This window comes from Pelodiscus sinensis, chromosome 6 (assembly GCF_052426305.1).
Source record: "Pelodiscus sinensis isolate ZL-2025 chromosome 6, ASM5242630v1, whole genome shotgun sequence".
NCBI classification, from domain to species: Eukaryota; Metazoa; Chordata; order Testudines; family Trionychidae; genus Pelodiscus; species Pelodiscus sinensis.
The window spans coordinates 97,455,121-97,468,916 of NC_143057.1; the positions used below are offsets into that span (position 1 = coordinate 97,455,121).

The window sequence follows — 13,796 nt, forward strand, 5'->3', positions numbered from 1 at the left end:
GTGGGATGGGGGCAGGATGTCTGGCTAGGGAGAGGGTGTAAGAACAGGGGAAGGTGCAGGAGCAGGCTGGAGGGGTAGGTGTCAGGCCAGGGGGAGAGGGCAGAAGTGGGCTGGAGTGCAGGATCTTGGCAGAACAGATAAGGGGGCTGGGGAGGATGGGGGTTTGGGCTCAGATGGCAGAGGGGACCCGAAGTGGTCCAGGAAGCGGGGGGGGCTGGGCTGGATGTCAGAGGGGACCCATTCCCAGCAATTCTTTCCCAGTGATGCAGCTCCCCGCCTCCTGGAGCGTGTTGTGGGAGCTGGAGTAGCCCATGCCCAGAGGGGACAGTGTCGAGGTGGATGGTGGTGGCAGTGGCATGAGGACACAGATGACATGATGACATCAATCTGGTGTCCCACAGGAAAAATGTTTTTATATAGAGAGATAATTGCCTTACTCCCAACAGAGACTGTGAGCCCTTATCTAACCGTGTGTGTGTGCGCGCACGCATATGCACACGCATGCATGCACATATAGGGCTATGCTAATCAGGGATACAAACGTATAATAAAGGAAGATCATAAATTTGCATATCTGTTTATTTAAAACTTCAAAGGGATCACAATGAATAGTTCTGCCAATTCCTAGGCTATAAAACATGGCTCAGGCATACACTACACATTCTGATATATTAATGCCCGCTTACTATTTTGGAAACTAGTACTGGAATTATTCCTGATTGCAACTGTTTTTTAATTTGCATAGAGGTGGCCTCTGGTTCCAAGTGTTGAGTGTATGCTATTGCTTTAGTTAGAAATAGAGTAAGCCACAAACTACAGAACTGGATCTGGATTTGGATTTCAAACACAAACACAAACACACACCAGATCTTGGATTCTGGTTCACTTCCATCATTGCCATTAATTTTGCTTTAAATTGCGAGCTCAGTTTCTCTAAAAATGTCTCATCCAGATTTAGCCTTAAATGTAGCATATTAAATATACCTTTGTTTCCACAGGCTTCTAGCAGTGCTGCTGCAGCAATCACATCTAAGTGAAATTAATCATCGGGACAATGAGGTGAGTAAATGCACTAACTGTAATGGTCCCATGCATCAAGTAATAAGCTTTCCTGCTGCCTAAAAAGGGTTTATAGAACTAGAACTACTGATTTTATTATAGTGAATTACAATTAGGGCTGTCAATTAATTACAGTTAATGCCTGCAATTAACTGAAAACAAAAGTATGTGTAAATGTTTTGAAATGTGCTAATGGCATAACTGTGTGTGTAGTGTGGCATGGGGGGAGTGCGAAGCTCCTTCCCAGAGCTCCAGGGACAGTAGGGTGGGGGCCTGAAGTTCCAGCCCTGAGGCCTGGAATTGTTGCGAGAGGGACAGGGGAGGGGGCGCTAAAGCTCTAGCCCCAAGCTCTGGAGGTAGCTGGGGACTGGGGAAGCTGAAGCCCTGAGCCAGGCTGGAACTCGGAGGGGCTGCACCATTGAGCTCCAATGTGGATGAGTGGAACCTGCACAGAACTGAAGCTCCGAGCCCTCCAGGGCTGAAGGTAAGGCACAATTTTCCTAGTGTGGGAATAGTGAGGGAAGGGCAGGGGGTGGGTTTGTCCAAATGATGTCCCCAACCCCAGCACAGATATTTTGAGATACACAGCCATAGAGAATAGGTGCCTGGAACGCTCAGCCTCCCTGCTCTCGCCTCTCCTCCCTGCTGAAGACTGAGTCCCTGAGGTAAAATCCATCCTCCCTTGTAAACAAGGGCTCACTCAGCTGGAAGGAAGTTCTGTAAAAATAATAATAATTCTACCTTTGTAAGTTCAACTTTCACAATAGAGAGATTGCACAACGGTAATTTGTATGAGGGGAACTGAAATATTATTTGTTTTGTCTATCTTTTTACTGTACAAATATTTGTAATCAAAAATGAAAATATAAAGTTCAGCATTGTACGCTTTTTATTTGTGTTGTAACTGAAATTAATATATTTAAAAATGTAGAAACTATCCAGAAATATTTAAAGAAATGATATTAAATTATTATTTAACAGTGTGATTAAAACTGCAATTAATCACAATTAATTTTTAATTGCTTGGCAGCCCTAATTATACTACTTTGCACCGGTCTAGCACTTCTCATATAATGACATCAGAACTCTTTTCTGAGGTCTGTTACATTTACCACACTTTATAAACACAGTGCATCTCCTCACCGTGAATTTCCTCACTGATTGCTCTCAAGTGGAGCTGGCAGATGCAAATGGAATTTGAGCCAATAAACTCACTCCCTCTGTATGCCACCAGAGCTGTGCCTACACTGCATCCCTTTTCCTGAATTTAAGATGAATAAGGGATATTTCGGAAAAGGATTTATTTTCCGAAAGATCCCTGTCTAGACTGGCACTTTTTGACGGCAAAGCCCCAAGCCGGAAAAAAGCGGCAGCCATGTTTATGCAAATAAAGCGGGGATTTGCAATTGCGATGTGTCTAATTTGCATCCCTTTTACGGAAAAGGGATGCAGTCTAGACACAGCCCAGTTGTGTGGGAATATGACAGATTCCCTGCATATCCTCCTTACCTCATCTGCCAACACAGGGATTTCTTTGCTTTGTGTTCAAGTTAGACAGATTCTCTGTTTCTCTGAGGATCTCACCATCAGGCAGCTGCTTCAGGAGGTAGCCGTGTTAGTCTGTACAGAAAAAAACAGCAAATGGTCTGGTAGCTCGTTATAGACTAACAAAACATGTAGATGTGAGCATGAACTTTCATGGGCACAGCCCACTTCTTCAGATGACCGGAGTTTTGAGAAGATCTCGCTGAAGCCCTGTTGTGCTGTAATTAATCATGCAGTTACAGCAACCATTTTATGCCAGGTTGCTATGGTCCTTAACCAGACATCGACTAAATGTACCCTGCCAGAGAGATGGGTTAGATATGCTGGCTCTACATAGCTAACTGGAGGAATTCTCAGCTTGCCACATCTGGCTACATATCAGCTCCATCCATTTAGCACAAAGGAGACAGAACACAAAAGAAAATCTGATATGTAATTTCAGCAGTTTGAGGGTACTGCTTGAGATAATGCTGAAGGGCACTAACTTGACAAATTTCTTTCTGCCTTGTGCTTTGTGTTCATCCACACAGTGGTTTGCAGAGCCTATTTATTTGGCGGTATGAAGTTTGGTAAGATTTGGCCCATTTTGAAAATGTGGGATAAAGTTGTCAGTGAGTTGCACAGAATTAAAACTTAATATGAACCAACCAGGACTCTTGGAATCCTCAACATTTTGTCTGTATGTGTTACCACATTCAACCTCAAATCTCAAGGTCAAACGTATTTTAAATGCCAGCTGGCATCAGGATAATATTTGTTTCAGGACTTGGTGCAAGACCCATGATTATTCATATTTGCTTGGAAATGTGCTGAGAGCTTGTTTGCACTAACAAAGGCCTTCTCCTAGCTATTGCCCAATTTAAAGGAAAACACTCAGATTTTTCTGTAACTTTATAAAACCATCCCACACAAGCAAACACATTACATAATAAGAAAGGCAGCTGACAGCTGCACAGTTTCTATGATTGTGGTTGTGTCAAAGGATTTTTGGTATAGAGGCTGCCCGCAGATAATGTGTACAGAAATTTCCTCCAGAAACAGGGCAGTTGAACAAAAACCAGTGGCACACCATTTCTCAGGGCAGGAGGCACGAAGGCTTCCTGAGGGTGCAGTTTTTTGAACCCTTGTCAAGATTGTGAAGTGTTCCCGCTTGTTCTCTTGATGGCTTGGTTTAGTTTGTGTGGCAATGTGCTCACACCTTGCTTAATTCACACTGGAGACTCATCCAACTACATTGCTTTGTCTGGAACAGGCATGGCTTTCACACTGCTCACCAGATACATATTAAGAACATATTTCCAATACATGTCTATAAATGCCTATCACACACAAATATTAGTGATCAGGGAGTTTAGTTTTTCTAAAAATACTTTATACCACCTTAGGAGTGCATACTATGGCAGCTGTGTGCAGCTGCCCTTGCGGGCTCTTAGGGACACACGGGGCAGCAGAGAAGTTTGGGAGGGTGCACTGCTGCCTGCTAGCCCACTCATTGGAGCCACAGTGGGAGGTGGGTAAATTTGCAATAGGTGGCTAAATATACAGTAGTAGAACCTCAGGTCAAGAATCTCGGGATATTCAGTGTGAGGTCTCTGGGGTAAACTCCAGCATTACTGATTTAACCTGGTTTTTAGTTTTACAAGAACAAATCCCCAATGAAGACATTTTGCAAAACCAAAATAACCAAAACCTGGTTTGACTGTTCTCTCCTCTCTCTTCCCAATCCCTAGCACACCCCTGATGAGCAGAGAAAATAATGTTAAGGAATTTGGACTTGATTGACAGAAACTTCTGTACACATAAATGGCATTTTACTGGCAAATCAAATGACAGGTTCTTTCCCCAAAGAAACTTGTAAAATAATTTGAAGAGTTTTATTTCAAGTTTAGTTTAGTTTCCTAAAGTGAAAAAATCCAAATAATGTAGAATGGAAAAGAAAAGAAACCATGGAACTTTTACACATTGGTGTAGTCGTTGACTCAAAAGTACCAAACACGAATAGTGTGTATATTATATTTCTTAAAAGTGATGTCGCTTAGGTAACTTGATAGGAAACCGTGCATAACATAGATTTAAAGTGTTCATGTGGACTTACTTTTGATGGTGATTAATGTGCAAATATGATAATGGAGTCTTGGTCTGCTGAGACCAGTTTGCATTGCACAAAGGCAGCTTGGATAGAGCAGATAATTAAGTCCTCAGATCATGGTTTGCTTTTTGTTCTTTTTCAAAATTGGGCCTATGATGTGTTTGAGATTACTATTAAAATAATTGGCCCACTTTCTCAGCTGCAAACTGAAGTCAATGAGGCTATTCTTCTTTACACCAGCTGCAAATCTATCTCATAGTAATCATTGCAAGTTAGAAACAAGGCTATGGCATTTGTGATAAAATACAAACTAAAAAAGGGCTTTCTAATGAAAACTGTATGCAACTTTAATCTGAGGCAGCTATAATGCTTCTGACTGATATATTACTTACAAGTAGGATATAAATATTTATAAAAGAGGCAAATACCTAGTATTTATATCTGTCTTCTACAGTAGTCAATTTTTATTGGCTATTTCTCTTCTGATGCAACCCATTTAACACTGCTTCCAATTATTCACCCTTAAGATCTTGAGCAGGTGGATTTTCCCTACTCCAGACTGATCTTCAAATTGTCCAACTCATCTCTAGTTAAAAGGGAAAATAAATCCCTTGAAGTTTTAAATCTTCCTGTGAATGATAATTATTTGCTCTCTTGGCTTGTGATTTGTAGGGAATGACTGCACTTCACTGGGCTGCTTTCCACAATCGTCCCCAGCATGTGCAATCACTGCTGCAGAGAGGAGCAGATCCAACTCTGGTGGACAAAGACTTTAAAACAGCTCTTCACTGGGCAGTACAGGTGAGGGACAACTACCAATATTTTAACAATACATCACGTGCATTGCAATGATCATTTGTTTTCTGAAATTCTAAGTCATCATGGTACATCAGCACTGAAGAAGAGTTTGAGTTTGAAAGCTGGCAAGACCTAGAGTTCACAGCTGTGTAAACTGGCCTACCTTGCTTGAAGCCAATGGAGCTGCGCCAGATTACATTGGCTGAGGATCTAGCCCTGTTTCCTGTAAAAACACCATTTTTATTAACAAATATTAAATATGGGTTTGATGCTGCAAGCTGCTGAGCTCTCTTGTTCTGATCCAGCAAAGCATTTATGTCCTTGGATGAAACTATTCACATCTTGAGTGTTAAGAATGTGATTATGTAGGTTGAGGATGGGTAAAGGCCAGCATGCTCCACACCTTTCAGGATTGGGCTGTAAAATAGTGATACCAGACTCCTGAGAATAAAATAACGCACATATAAGAACATTTGCCATTTTACACTATAAGACAGTTTCCCCAAAAGTCTGAAGCTCCTTTGCTGTGGAAATCCTAACTTCATTAAGGACAATGGATTCATTTATGACAACGACTCCCTATCAAGTTAGAAACAAATCTTTTCTCTATGAGATAATCAGGGAACCATCTTTGGAGCGTCATAGGCTCTCTACTTCCCATCACAAATGCACCCCAAAATATACAACAGCCAAGAAATTCCAGAGAGACTCATTAAAGGTGGAAAAACAGGCAAGTATAAGATATGTCTAGGTGTTACAGTAATATAAATAATCATAATTTCAAAACTATACTGCATCCTATTGATTTTGCCTTGGTACTTCAAAGAGATCTGTTCTAACAGTTATGAAATATACTTGGACATTTGTTCCAGTGTTGGTTCCATGCAGCTGAAAATATCTGAAATTCTGTACCATGCAAATTCTAGGTACGCAAGCAGTTAACAAAACTACTCTATCCAAGGAGACTATTACAACAATTTTGCAGTCCACTGAGATGAAAGATGGCCACTCACATGGCCCACTCACTAACCTGGGTTAACCCTCACTAGTCTGCAGCTTGACCTGCAGCCACTCTGCAAAATTATAAGAGTTGGACTTGAGTCTCAGTGGGATCTGGTCTCTGATCCACTTCACTTGCAGAGTCCTGAGCAGTTGCTGACCTAGATTGATTTGTGTGCGTAAGCCCCAGCTCAGTGTGCAGTGTAAACATACCCATTCCATCCATATCCTCCCACACCTTCCTCTCAGAACAACAAATGAACAACCAACATTTTGGGAAAACATGGGAGGTGCAATGTTGCCAATGAGCTCTCAGATTCCTGTGGCTCACAAATCCCTGTTCTTGCTCCCTTCAAGTCTCCCACTTACAGTTGGATTACTCTTCTGCCTGCCTGAGGGCAGAAGGGGTAAGTGTTTCACAGCTGTGTTCTGTTCTGTTAAATTTCTGTCAGTGAGCCATGTTGGTTCAAAGTCGTTACTTCTTGAGGATGTAGAGCGCTTCCTCTGCATGAAGAGGGAGTTGCTCTCTAGTTCCCTAGCCATGCAAAGGCAGATAGTCTAATAACTGGCATAACTTTCCTCCATAGCTGATCCTAGGTAGGTGCAGGCCTGTTGCCCATGCAAGATAAGGCTTTTGCCTGTCTAAATCCCCTACCGAGCTGACAGACACATGGGTAGAAGTGGAAGGACACATTGCCACAGTCTAAGAACTGGGGAGCTCTGAAAACGTTCAGTGGATCCCCAACATTTTTCACAACAGGTCAGAGGTGGAGTCCCAGGACTGAGCTGAGACAGAAAAGAGGCTGTGTGGGTAGATATTGCTAAAACAATACACCTTTACACCCTATTACAGTTATTGAGTGTGGGCGTGGGTGTGAGAGAACTGTTTCCTCTGCTTACAGCTTCAAAGAATGCACGTTTAGTATTCAACATGGTGAAAACAAATAGAGTTTGTGCATTTGATGATTTCCTCATCAGAGTTCTAGTCAGATGTCTCACACTGGCCTTACCTAAATCAGAAGATGGTTCTACAGGAATAGCAACAGTGATGTACCTGCACCAGTGTAAACCCCCACTGTTGATGTGCTGCATCAGTGTGAAAAACCAACTCCTTTGAAACTGGAGTAAGACGTGTTAGAGCAAGTCACAGTTTACACCCAGTGCAACAGATCTATACTGGGGGGATTGCACAAGTTGAGAACATCAAGAGTAAGGGTTGCCAGATTCTGTTGGTTTTCATCCGTGGTGTTTTTGAGCCCTTGTCACCGTAGTTTTTAAGCGGTAGCATCATCTCCAGATTTCACACATGAAAATACTTAGCAATGTTGAACTGGGCCTTCCATTCCTGTATATTAGCACAGTGACTTTAATGTAATGGAAAAAGTCTATCAGGTGCTGTGCACCCTACTGACAGCCAAATACTTCCCTTCCATGTGTATTCTTCCTCTTGGCTTGGCTAGGAGCTTTGCATGTGCTTTCAGAACAAATACAGGAGAATGTCTGTACACAATTGCACACCCAGCCCCATCATACCTGTAGTTTCACTTACTTTGTTTAAACAGGGACTCTGATTCTGGTTTTCCCCTTTCAGTCAAATTAGCAGTAATCTTTGCACCCAAAAGGAAACTTAGTTGTGAAAACCGGTTTACTAAAAATGAGACCAATTGTAATTTCTTGAAAGTGTCTTAAATCCCAGATAATGCCGCCGCTTAAATAAAGGTTTCCTTAGTGACCTGTATTGCCAGTTCTCATGACTTTTACAAAAAGCTTCACAATATTTGGTCTCTTCCTTAAAGCTCCAGCTTCTGGAGTCAGGTAGTTATATAAAAAATCTCAGCTTTCATTTACAAAAACGGTTTCTAGGGTTCAGGCTTGCAGAGAGAAGTTGAAAAACATGAACAGTGAAGACACAAAAATCAGAAGGGAAATAATAGAATTCACATTTTTTTAAAAACTCATCCTCTCCTGATGTAGTGCTGTGCAAACTTATATCATTTGAATGCTGAGGCTCAAAGTGTATCCCATTCATACCCAGAAACATTTGCTCCTCGGCCATAACTAAACCTTCATTAGTACACATTATATGATGAAATTCTAGATTCTTGGTTTAGATTTATATTGGAAGACATGTAACCCCCAAGGAGATTACCTAGATTCCTGGGGCTCTGTCTGCTGGCAGCTCAGAGAGAAGCACACTGTCCCTGGTAGGGAGCGGGAGCCAAGGCAAACTCAGAGTTTGCCCGGCAACAAATAGGGAGTGAGATGCTCCTCCCAGGGAGTTCAGGAAAGGGGAAAAGCCATTGTTTTTTATGAGTCAGTCTGGAACCAGCCAGGGCAAGGGGAGCTTGCTGTGTGGGGAGCTGGTAAGCCCCAGGTCTACATGAAGGGTCCATCCTGAGAACAGGAGCGGCCCGAGGCCGGCTGCAGCAGCTGGCGCCCCAGGCAGAAGGCGCGATCGGTGCCCCCACCTGCACGGCTGTTAATGGCTGTGACGTAATCACGGGCTGCCCCTGCCTGAGAACTGGCCTCTAATGACCCGAAAGCAGGATCCCTCAGCTGGGTTTTCCTTCTCCACTGATGTAGAGTTTGCTGGGAAACTTCCCCAGCCAGGCTGAGTTAGCCCTTTAGCTCCTTAGGGCTGTGTCCAGTCTCAGGGTTTTTTTTGAAAAAAGTAGTCTTTTTTCGAAAAAACTTCACCTGCGTCTAGACTGCAGCCGCGTTCTTTCGAAATTAAATCGAAAGAACGCGGCTTTTCTTTTGACGGCGGTAAACCTAATTCCACGAGGAAGAACGCCTTTTTTCGAAAGTACTCTTTCGAAAAAAGGCGTTCTTGAAAGCAAACAGGGCTTTTTAGAAAGAGAGCATCCAGACTCACTTCCTGCTTTCTTTCGAAAAAGCGGCTTGCTTTTTCGAAAGTTCCGTGTGCAGTCTAGACACTCTCTTTCGAAAGAGGCTTGCAGTCTAGACATAGCCTAGGTGAGACCAATTACCACATGGTCAGCTCTGCTCCGTCTGCTAGTTCAGGGCTACTGTCTGCTGTGTATGTGTGTGTCTGGGCGCTGGGCTAGGAGACTACAGTTTGGATTTTAGTACAGCTGTGTAATCTTCACCTTGAGCCCTGCACCCCTTTGTGGTGAGGTGAAATCCTGGGACTGAAGCAGCCTGATTCCTGCCTGAATTGGATCCCTGCTAGCCAGGGCCGGCCTGAGGTATTTTGGTGCCCCGGGCATGGGCGCGCAGTGCCGCCCCCGGGTGCATGGCGCATGCGTGGGCCTACCCCCCTAGGGTGCGCAGGCCCACCCCCAGGACTCACGGCGCATGCGCGACCCGGCTACAGGCACTGGCACGCAGCCCGGGGCCCGCCCCTAGGGCACATGCTGCAAGCGTGGCCCAATCCAGCCCGGGTGTCGCTGCTGGCGCGCGCGCCAGGCCGTGTAGAACCCCGCAGCCATGGGGGGAAGGGCACTGCTGGCCGGCGCCGCAGAGATGCGGGTAGGCCGGCGCTGCAGGAGCCAGGAGCACGGCACCTGATGGCAGCTGTAAGGGACGCTGCATGCCCCTTACAGCTGCCATCAGGCACCCCCCCGCCCCCCGTCCAGCCCTGCTGCTAACAGCTATCAGCCCCTCTGCAGTGACTGAGGAGTCCAGAGTCATCTCTGAACTGGAGAATCATTCATGGAGTTTGTGAGTGCACCATCTTTTAGTTAGTCAGGGAATTTGTTTTGGGGACCCCCTGCTCCCTGAACTATGTCCTCAAGCCAGGGAGTAAGGGTTTTGGGATTTTATTACCTACTGTATATTAAACCTGTGGAGGGATTTACCATCTTCTCCCGCTTGTGAGTCCTTTGGGCTGTACTGAACCCAGTCAGCCACACTGCTAAACCACTGCAGAGAAGAATTTTGTGGTCATAGGTCATCAAGGGCCCCAACAAAATACTCATACCAATGGGACACTTGCTACATCGTCACGTGACTGGGGAAAGTCACAGGTATTAGCAGCGTGGGCACTGGTGAACCTAAAAATAGTGTTTTACCCTTTTATGTTCTAATTGCTTCTTGTTTAATATAATTATTGTGTTGAATATATTGTATATGTTTGTGTTACTTGCCAGATAGTTGGAGACTTCAAAAAATAAGTGGGGATTACCCTGTGGTTAGAATTTTCCTCCCAAACTGCCCTGGTGACCCTGCCAGGAAGGAATGAGGGGGGTGCAGGCACCGCCAAATAAATTCATAGGAAAAAATAAAGAAGATACATCCTGCTGAGTGGGTGGCGGAATCCAGAAGAACCCAGACCTGTCCACCGAAACCAATAGGCAAATTGGCATTAAAGAAGGTAACCAGGTGGAGAGGGGCGCTACAGACATGACAGCTTTTTCTTAGTTAATATGACTAATGATATTTAACGTTCAGACTCTTTGAGAACAAGACTATACCCTTTGGAGATGTGGGTAGAGGGAGCCCTTTGTTTGTGGCTCAGCAGCATTCCTTTCTCTCCCACTAGGCTCCACAGAAGGCTGTCCATGGGCCCAAGGAAATGTCCATATAGGGAAGGCAGAGAGAGTAGGCAGGCTGAGGGAAGTGGGAGCACTAGGAGGAGAAAACATCATTCTCCCTAATCCCCACTCCTCATGTCCAGCATGCAGGCTTGAGAAAAGTCACTATGGTCTGATTATCCCCCTATGGGCTAGGGAGCCCCTGCAAGGAGAAATAGCTGGCAGCACACGCTGGAGTTAACCTCATAGGTCAATGCAGTAGGGCAGGACCTCCATGTAAATGGCCCTGAGTCCCTCTGGAATTCAGTTATTCAGATTACCTTGGAGTCGTTTGGTTTCTTTGAGGAAGGGTGCTCTCTCCCTCCAAATGTATAATAAAGAAACCAATTTCCTAGTTCACAGTGGGTGTTTTTCCTTTAGGACTATGATCTAGCCCGGTGAGTGTTGGCGGATTCATTATGGATGAGGTGTGTATACTGTAGCTCTTTGCTAGGTATAGACTGTATGTTTGTGGGTTCAGACAGCTTTCTTATTTTTAATCATACACATTTTCCCAAGAATGCCTCAGGAGGGGATGATGACTATTTAACTTCCTGAAACTTCAAAGAAAATTTCTACTTAAAAAAAAATCTAAATCAAAAGTCATCTTTCAGTCCCTCATTCTTCATCATACTCACACTGGCAATCTTTCCTTGTGCAAAGAGCGTATTCCTATTGATTATAAAGGGATGTTTGTGGTTTTTTGTCCACAAAAGTGAGAAGGATGGGTTAGGCTGCTCAGGTTCTAAAAGTGAGTAACAAAGAACTGTAAAGAGGGAGAATGTAAGTAAATAAAAGTTACATACATCTGTTCTTACAGGAACAACTTTTCAAACATTGGCCTCTATCTCTGCATATATACACTTATTTCAATTTAAAATAAACAAAAGGGCCTGTCCTTGTTCTGGACACTAACACTAAATATTCAAATATAAGCTCACTAATACAATCAGATCGTCAAAACAATTAACTGTGCTTAGACAAGTTTCTCCCTAAACACAAGCCCTTCAACTTAAGACATGCCTTGTCACTTTTCCAGTCCAGCAGCTACCGTGAAAGAGGAATAGGGTCATGACATTTCCGTGTTCTCTACAATGTGCCTTGCACCACTGGTGGTAACAGCAATCTGCTGAGCGCACACATGCAGGGCCAGCCATGATCTAACCCAGTGGTCATCAACAGGTCGATCGCTAGCTACTGGTCGATCTCGAGGCCTCGACCAGTCGCTCACAAGGCATCCTGTCCGCTCCACCTCCATTCCCCTCCCATCCCCCAGAAGCCTCACTACTTACCTCAAGAGAAAACGGAGGTAGTGTCAGCTTCAGAAGTCCCGCAGCTTAGCGCCACTTCCGGCAATTCCAGAAGTGCGCTAGCTGCTCTGCCGGCCCCCTGCACCGCACAGGAGGGATGAGTCAGCCCCACGGGAGGGGCGCAGGGGGGGTTTGGCCCCGGGGCAGGTGTTCACGCAGGGCTTCCTATGCGGGGGGGAGGGGATCGGCCCCCTGGGCAGGCACGCGCGCGGGGTTTCCTGCGCGGGGGAAGGAGTTGGCCCCGGGGCAGGCACGCGTGCGTGGGGCTTTCCTGCGCGGGGGGGAGTTGGCCCCGGGGCAGGCATGCGCTGGTTTCCCGGGGGGGGGGGAAGAATGCTGGGAGGAGGGAGATGCAGGGGACTCTGCCTCCACTGGCACCCCACTCCCCACCCCCACTTCTGAGCCACAGAACGCTATCCCCACTCCTCTGTCCTTAACTACAGAATGCTGTCCCCACTCCCCTGACCCCAGCTACAGAACTCTGTCCCCATTCCCGTCCCCACTCCCCGAACTCTGTCCCCACTGGCACTCTGTTCGCTGCTGCAGAACCCTGTCCTCTGCCCTCCCAGCACCCTGTTCCCTCTCCCCTGCCCCCAGCCGCAGTACTCTGTCCCCACAAAATGTATAATTATAAATGCTTCATTTTAGATTTAAATAGCATGAATAAAAACCAGACCATTTATTTCATAACTATAAACACGTGTTTTTAATTGTATGTATCTCATAATTTAAAATAAACTGTTTATCAGAGTGTGTAAGTAAGGGCTGGGGATAGCAAGTGATGGACAGGAGGAGACTAGAGAGGGCGGGGCTTCAAGGAAGGGGCGGGGCTTCAAGGAAGGGGCGGGGCGGTAGATCTTCGCCTGTTCTGAGATTTAAAAAGTGATCTTGCGTGTAAAAAGATTGTAGACCACTGATCTAACCGTTAGATGAGCCATTGACAAGTTAAGGTATGTCTGGGTATTCAAGAGTAATGGTTTAGGGCCAGATAATAGAAACAACTGGTGGATGGATAACAGATGATTAACAGACCTCTTAGAGATGGTTTATGTGTAACCCCTTGGAGCAGTGATCCCCAACCTTTTGGGGCTGCCAGGCTGGGTGGAGGCATCACCGTGCATGTGCCGGGCACCCGGGGTGCAAGAATGGCTCGGGCTGGCCCTGGTCACTAGACGGGCGCCATGGCACCCATGGGCACCTGTGACAGGGCGTTCGCCCTGCACTGGCCCTTTAAGGGCAAACCTCAGGCTGGAGCAGGGCCTGGGAGTTTAGCCCCAGGTGAGGCTGCATTAGTTGATTAGGGCCCAGCTGGGAGCTATATAAGAGGATGGGCTGCTACTCCCGGGGAGAGCAGTGAGAGCCTGGCTGCTGGGGGAGTAGGAGGCTCCTTGGAGCTAGGGCAGGGCAGGGCTGGGGAGGCAAGGCAAGACAAGACAGGGTTAGGGGAGCTCTGGCCAAGCA

The 13,796-nt window shown here is 45.6% G+C and overlaps 1 protein-coding gene across 4 annotated transcripts in view; it reads left to right on the forward strand.

The window, feature by feature from the left end:
* The window catches only part of ANKRD55 (ankyrin repeat domain 55), a 215,727-nt gene that overhangs the window by 168,939 nt on the left and 32,992 nt on the right, over positions 1-13,796 (forward strand). For all 4 annotated transcript variants that reach the window (XM_089779385.1, XM_075932436.2, XM_089779384.1 and 1 more), the window contains 2 exons: positions 999-1,059; positions 5,366-5,494. In XM_089779385.1, coding sequence (XP_089635511.1) covers positions 999-1,059; positions 5,366-5,494 — 190 coding nt within the window. The remainder of the gene's footprint in view (positions 1-998; positions 1,060-5,365; positions 5,495-13,796) is intronic.